The sequence below is a fragment of the Pseudophryne corroboree genome (assembly GCF_028390025.1).
Source record: "Pseudophryne corroboree isolate aPseCor3 chromosome 3 unlocalized genomic scaffold, aPseCor3.hap2 SUPER_3_unloc_60, whole genome shotgun sequence".
NCBI classification, from domain to species: Eukaryota; Metazoa; Chordata; class Amphibia; order Anura; family Myobatrachidae; genus Pseudophryne; species Pseudophryne corroboree.
The window spans coordinates 502344-510277 of NW_026967553.1; the positions used below are offsets into that span (position 1 = coordinate 502344).

At 45.3% G+C, this 7934-nt stretch overlaps 1 protein-coding gene across 1 annotated transcript in view; it reads right to left on the reverse strand.

Annotated features, from left to right (window-relative positions):
- LOC134984543 (oocyte zinc finger protein XlCOF6-like) overlaps positions 1-5132 on the reverse strand; it is a 142963-nt gene extending 137831 nt beyond the window's left edge. Inside the window, exon 1 of the mRNA XM_063950103.1 lies at positions 5000-5132. Within this exon, the coding sequence (XP_063806173.1) occupies positions 5000-5132 (133 nt within the window). The remainder of the gene's footprint in view (positions 1-4999) is intronic.
- Between the last annotated feature and the right edge of the window lie 2802 nt (positions 5133-7934).

The window sequence follows — 7934 nt, forward strand, 5'->3', positions numbered from 1 at the left end:
AATAACAAATGTAATATTATAATAAGACTTAGATGTATCTCTCTCTTGTACTGGTAACTAACCATGAAGTATAAATGGAGATGTAGTCACTCGCCAAGTCCTATGTCAGCACCAATGTAAAACAATGGATGGGGAACATATCGTATGAATTGGAGAGTCTAGATGAACAATAACATCAGTCATATGAGCTGATGGATCAGAGAAACGTCTCCTAACGTTACTCCTGGAAGCATTGGTAAGGTAGCATTCCTTTATGTGTGTGCTCATACGCTGGTAAGCCTGTACATGTGTTACTCACCCTTATATAAGGTATATTGCTACAGCAGAGTAGGTGTGGAACAAGGTATTTTACATGCAATACACCATATGATACCCTGTAATCATCATCATCATCTTCTAGGTTATAATCCACTGTTACACTCCAGTCATCAGTGTCTTACCTCTATTCTCTCAATAGTAATAAGGATGATGTGTGTACGGTATGATATAGAGAATTACATATCAGTATCTATACAGCTGCCGCCATACTTCTGCTTCTCATACATGTGCTACTGGCAGCAGTGAACATCTGAGAGTGCAGGGAAGACGGCAGATCCGGCTTACCATGCCTCCAAGAAAGGATAAAAGGTACCAAATTGGCCCCACCTGTCCACCTCTTTAGTACCTCGAATTCAGGTGGTCTTTCTGAGACCGCTACATCATCATCTGCTTCTTCTTGTCACACGCACAGCCCAGCTGTAATGGCTGAATATGTCTTAAGACACTCTAGATGGTCCTGTTACTCTACGCTCTATACATTCTAAGTTATCTACATTTAAGGACTGAACTAACTTCAGAACTTAACTCTAACATTGAAGCTTTGAGGTCTGATATCAGTGAGATTGGCACTCGTACAGACTAAGATGAAAGAGATTGTTGCATCTCACAAAGATCTGATTTCATCACGACACCCTTCAGGAAGACATGGTCTCTATTTGTGATAAAGTAACTGATTTAGAAGACTGCTCAGATAAATATATACGTTATGGTAAGAACTTAGCGTTGATAACGGTATTTCTCCTAAGTCCACTGGATCCACAGGATAACATTGAGATATGATGATGCGACAGCAGATTTGCACCAATCGGTCAAGGCTTTCGGCCTCCCAGCATGCAACAGGCCCGTCCATATATCCCCGCCTCCTTCTTCTGAATGCTGGTTTCCATACACAAGCTCAATAAATGTATTATATACCTAAGGCGACGGTAGCAAGACTCAGATGCTGCCAACTCAGTAACAGGAGCCGGTCATTAGCCAATTCCGTGAGGCCGGCTGTTACAGGAGCATGTAGATACAGTACAGAGGCTGAGCCAGATATTTTCTAAGCATTGTGTCACGTGGCATGAGGAACCCCTAAGCCTGTGCCCCAGCAAGCAGCCGCACCATGCCACAAATATACGTAGTTATAATAGACTTACCGTCGATAACTCTATTTCGCCTAAGTCCACAGTATCTACAGGATATCCATTGGGATATGAGGAAGTGTCCGCGAATTTGCACCAATGATCAAAAGTTTTCAACCTTCCAGAATGCAATGGGTCAGTCCCCTATATCCCCGCCTCCTGGATTAGTGGTTTCCAAAGCTCAAGGCAGGAGCATCATAGAGAGCCCTACTCAGGCGAGAAGAACACACAAGCACACCCTTCCGTACAAGAAGGAAGAGGTTAGTGATTGAAAGGATCCTCAAATCAGGTGTGTCAGGGTGGGATCCCTGTGGATACCATTATCAACGGTAAATTCTTACCATAACGTATATGTCTCCGGCAGGGTCCACAGGTTATCCACAGGATAACATTGGGATGTCCCAAAGCAATTTAGTTGTGGGGACGCTCCTGATTGGACAAGAGAATCCTTCGCCCTAATTAAGCGTACTGAGAGGCAAAGGTATCAAAGGCGTAATGTCTAATGAATGTGTTAATGGAAGAAAATGTGGCTGCCTTACATATCTGTTCTGCAGAAGCACCACATTGTGCTGCCCATGATGGACCTACCTCATGAGTAGAGTGAGCAGAGACATTAGCCGGAACAGGGAGATCAGCTTGAAAATATGCTTCTGAAATTGTCATCCGAAGCCACCTCGCCAGTGTCTGCATGTCAGCAGGCCATCCTCTCTTGTGAAAATCTGTGGAGAACGAAGAGTGTCTGTTTTTCTGATGGCACTGGTACAATCCACATAGATCCTTAAGACATGGACTATGTCCAACGATGCATCTCCCACAGAAAGGTCCGGACCCTGGAAGGCCGGGACTACAATTTCTTTGTTAAGGTGGAATTTAGACACCACCTTATGAAGATACCTAGATTTGGTTCGGAGAACTGCTTTATCTGGATTTAAAAAATCAGAAAAGGATGGCGTCATAACAACGCCCCTAAATATGAAACTCTTCTAGCTGAAGCAATAGCGAGTAGAAAGAGAACTTTAGCTGTCAATCATTTAAGATCCACTCATTTAAGTGGTTCAAATGGAGCAACTTGAAGAGACTTTAGGACTAAACTTAAGTCTCAGGAACAAAAGGAGGTTGAATGTGCAGCATTCCCTGGAAAAAAAGTGTGCACATCCTGTAGGTTAGCAATTTTTTTTTGGAACCATACAGTTAATGCTAACACTTGCACTCTCAAGAAAGCCGCCCGTAGACCTTTGTCTATTCCTGCCTGAAGGAATGCCAGGATTCTGGAGACTGTGAACGCCCTAGGATCAAATTTCCGGTCACAGCACCATTGAATATAGGTTTGCCATAGTCCGTGATAAATACGGGCTGAGGAAGGTTTTCTTGCTCTGAGCATAGTTTGTATCACCTGTGAGAATCCTCTTGCTTTCAGGATGGAAGGAAGTCTCAAGAGCCACGCCGTCAAAGACAGTAGATCCGGACATTGAGGGAGTAGGAATGGAGCATTCATCGACAACCTCTGCAGATCTGTGTACCAATGTCTTCTGAGCCAAGCCGGAGCTATTAGTATCACAGTTCCCTTTCCTTGTTTTATCTTTCGCATTACCCTGGGTAACAGGGCGATGGGAGGAAAACACATAGGCTAGATGAAAGTCCCACCTTACTGATAATACATCCACAAAGTTCGCTCTGGGATCCTCTGTTCTTGATCTGTATGCGGGGCCTTTGTTTTTCTGGAGTGATGCCATGAGATCTATCTCCGGTAACCCCCACTCGTCTACCAGAATTTGGAAGACCTCGGGGTGTAAAGCTCATTCATTTACATAAATGGCATGTCGACTGAGAAAATCCCCTTCCCAGTTTAGGGCTCCCGGAATGAACACTGCGGACAAGGCTGGAAGATGAAGTTCTGACCACTTTAATGTGTGACTTACCTCCTTAAGTGCATTCTGGCTGCAAGTTCCTGATGATTGAGGTACGCTATTGGCATTGCATTGTCCGAGCAGATCTGGACTGGTTTCCCCTGAAGAATGTCCTTTGCCTGAATAAGTACCATGTATATGACCCAAGGTTCCAATATATTTATTGGCAGGCAACTTTCTTCATTGGTCCACTCTCCGTGGAAGCAACTCCTTCCTGACACTGCTCCCAATTTCCCAATATGATATCCAAAAGAGGTTCCCTTTGTCCAGATGGGATGTCTACAGCCACCAAGTTAGTGACCTCCTTACTCCCAGAGGAAGGACCATAGTCTGTGTTTTTGTCTGATGACAACCATTCCATTTGGACAGGATCAGACGTTGCAGAGGCCTCGTATGGAACAGAGCATACTTGACTATGTCGAATATCGACAGCATTAACACCATTACATGCATTGTGGCATGAATAGATATCTTTTGACTGTGTAGAAGCTCTTGAATCCTTGACTGAATCTTGGATATTTTGTTCAGAGAAGAAATACTCTCTGAAGACCTGAATCCAGCACAGCCCACAAATGAGTCATCTGTTGTGACGAACCAGGGACGTCTTTGACCAATTTATGAGCCAACCGTGTCTCCGTAAACAAGCTACTGTCTGTTGCAGATGACAATGAAGCAATTCCTGAGACAGGATTAATAAATCTTCGAGGAATGGAAAAATCCTAATCCCCTGCTGACGGAGATAAGATGCCATCAACTCCATAATTTTGGTGAATACTCTGGGAGCTGTGGCCAGTACAAAAGGTAGGACCTGAAACTGAAAATGATGCTGGAGGATAGCAAACCTGAGATAGCACTGATGGGACTGTGCTATAGTTACATGCAGGTAATCATCCTTGATATTCAGAGATACCATAAAATCCCCTGGCTCCATGGCCAAAATAATGGAACGTAAAATCTCCATATTAAACCGAGGCACCCAAATGTACTTGTTCAGTGCTTTGAGATTGGTAGTATGGGCCAAAATGACCCATTTGGCTTCTGTACTAAAAACAGGTTAGAATAAAAACCTTGTCCTTGTTGTGCAGGAGGAACTGGAATTATCACTCCTGACTGAATTCATTTCTGAATTGCCTCTTGTAGAGCCCTGGCCCTCGTTTCCAATGAAGACGGGCTGGTGCAAAAAAACCTTTGAGGAGGGTGTTCCTTGAAAGCAAATACATGACCATGAGATACCGCTTCTTGCACCCAGGAATCTGTTGTAGACTGCTGTCAGATCTGTGCAAATTGAAGAAGTCGGCCTCCCACCCTTGGGTCCGGCACCATCAGGCTGATGGCTTATCTTCTGATTTGGAAGCTGAACCTCTGGTAGCCCAATGCATTTTAGTCTTACCAGACTTGTTGGATTGGGACTGTTTGCCATCACCCTTTCCTTTCACTTTTCCTTGATTCCGAAAGGGACGAAAATCTAGGTTTGATTTTGTGTGTGGAAAGAAACTTCACTTTTTTGGTGTCTGCTTACCAAAAAGAATATCTCCAGTAAAAGGCAAAGATTCCAGAACCTTTTGGATTGTGAGTCAGCTTTCCATGTACGTAGCCAGACCGCTCTGTGAGCGGCTACTGCTGAAGCTGATGCTCGAGAGACAATAGTACCCATATCTAAGGCTGCTTCTTCCATAAACGTTGCTGCCTGTTTGATAAGGGCAATGTGAGATTTTTGCTCTCTAGATGCCAATGAAAGATTTTCCTCCGATGCATCAGCCCAGTCCGCCACTGCCTTTGTCATCGAGGCTCAAGCCATGGCTGGTCTTATGATTGCCCCAGACAAGACAAAAATGGTTTTAAGAAAACCTTCAATTCTCCTATCCATGACGTCATTTATGGATGTGGACGGCAGAGGTAATGTAGATTTTCTCACCAGTCAAATGACATGCATATCTACTTTTTGAGCCACCTCCCTTTTTAAACAGTCCTCAGCCGAAAGAGGATAATTGGAATTCCATTTCCTCGGAATTCTAAACTTCTTACTGGGCGTAAATCAAGCCTCTTGCATAATTTCCGTCAACTGTTCTGACTCAGGAAACTCAGTCCTAGCTGTTTTAGGACATTTAAACACAGGTGCCTTGGATTTTAACACAGGCTCTGCTGCCTCCTCTAAGGAAAGAATGGCTTTCATTGCACTAATCAGCTCAGTTATGTCTACCGAGCTGAGTCCTTCCTCCTCTTCTCCATATGCAGACCCGGAGTCCTCATTCTCTGACGAGTCTTCATCTAAAACATGTGCAGACTGTGAAGATGTTTCATATCTGCGTGATTTACTTACCACCAGCCTTTCAGCCGGTCTTTTTTGAGAGGCTGCCGCTTCCCCTGCAGAATGAAATAAACCCCAAGTGGAAGGTTGCATATAAGGGTTAACAGGGTAACCTATTCCTGGTATCACAGCTGGCATTATCCGCTCAGCTATACTGGATAATGTCTGTGCAAAAGTAGCCCATGGGGGTTCCACAGGAACCTGTGCCTGCCTCGGATTATTCAAGATGCTTTGGTGAAAGCTAAAACAATTTGCACATAATACATTTTGAACCAGATCCTGAGAGGATAACCAAGCTATGCAAGACAAACATGAAATGAGTGTTCGTGCTGCTGTGGAAAGTGTATTTTCCTCACCCTTGCAACTCTTAGACATGATAAATAAATCATACACCTTTACAATGTTAATACACGTTTTCAAACTGCAATCACTTTAAATTTTGTTAAAGTGACACAAACCGACCCCTACCCTGCTTGCACCAGCATTGAAGATTGGAATATACAGAAAAACTGACAGAATTACAGTAAAGTCAGCAATCACACTAGCAAGCAGTCACAGGTTATACAGTAGCAAAATAAGCAATATGAGCACATAATTAACTACAAATATATTTCAAGTATGTAGGAGAACATATTACTGCATTACCTTACATAGGAATTATGGTATACTGAAGGACTACTGCACCCAGCATCACAGACCTGAATGTAATATCTGGTAAGACAATGTTAGAGCGTATCCTTGCAGGGTATAAAGCCTAGAGGCTTACACATAGCAGGTTAGTTCCAATTGAAGCTAGGTCTGTCTGCAGCAGATATAGGGGTATATGCAATTCACGGCGAATCGCGGCAAATTATCGCCGTTTTTTAATTCGACACAATTCGACAGGTGAATTCCGGCAGGTGGCTGCCGGAATTCACCATATTCAATGAAAAACGGATTCGACAGTCCCGCGGGCGAAAAATGGCCAATTTGCCGGATTTTGCGCGATTTAAAAAATCGGGGGAAAAAACGGAAAAAAAATGGCGTGGGGTCCCCCCTTCAAAGCATAACCAGCCTCGGCTCTTCGAGCTGGTCCTGGTTTTAAAAATCCGGGGGAAAAATTAACAGCGGATCCCCCGTATTTTTAAAACCAGCACCGGGCTCTGCGCCTGGTGCTGGTGCCAAAAATACGGGGGACAAAAAGAGTAGGGGTCCCCCGTATTTTTAACACCAGCATCGGGCTCCACTAGCTGGACAGATAATGCCACAGCCGAGGGTCACTTTTATGCCATGCCCTGCGGCCGTGGCATTAAATATCCAACTAGTCACCCCTGACCGGGGTACCCTGGGGGAGTGGGGACCCCTTCAATCAAGGGGTCCCCCCCCCAGCCACCCAAGGGCCAGGGGTGAAGCCCGAGGCTGTGCCCCCCATCCATTGGCTGCGGATGGGAGGCTGATAGCCTTGAGAAAATTGTCAGAATATTGGTTTTTCCAGAAGAACTACAAGTCCCAGCAAGCCTCCCCCGCAAGTACCAGCATGCGGGAGAAAAACGGGCCCGCTGGTACCTGTAGTTCTACTGAAAAAAAAATACCCAAATAAAAACAGGACACAGACACCGTGATAAGTAAAACTTTATTACACACTGACGACACACACATACCTATGTTCACACGCCGACATCGGTCCTCTTCTCCATGTAGAATCCACGGATACCTGAAAAGAAAAGATCAATATACTCACCTCAGCCATGGTCCAGAGATAAATCCATGGACTTGGCAAAAAAAGAAAACGAACACCCGGACCACCGGACTGAAAGGGGTCCCATGCTGACACATGAGACCCCTTTCCCCGAATGCCGGGACATCACGTGACTCCTGTCACTGAAGTCCCTTCAGCCAATCAGGAAGCGCTACTTCCGTGGCGCTCACCTGATTGGCTGTGCGCTGTCTGAGCTGTCAGACAGCGCATCGCAAAGCCGCTCCATTAGTTTCAATGGTGGGAACTTTGCCGTCAGCGGTGGGGTTACCCGCGGTCAGCCGCTGACCGGCGGGTGACCTCACCGCTAGCCGCTAAGTTCCCACCATTGAATATAATGGACGGAGCTGTGCGATGCGCTGTCTGAGTTCAGACAGCGCACAGCCAATCAGGTGAGCGCCACGGAAGTAGAGCCAAGTGCTGGTTTTAAAAATACGGGGGATCCCTGCCCAATTTTTCCCCGCATTTTTAGAACCAGGACCAGCTCGAAGAGCCCGAGGCTGGTTATGCTTTGGAGGGGGGACCCCACGCCATTTTTTATT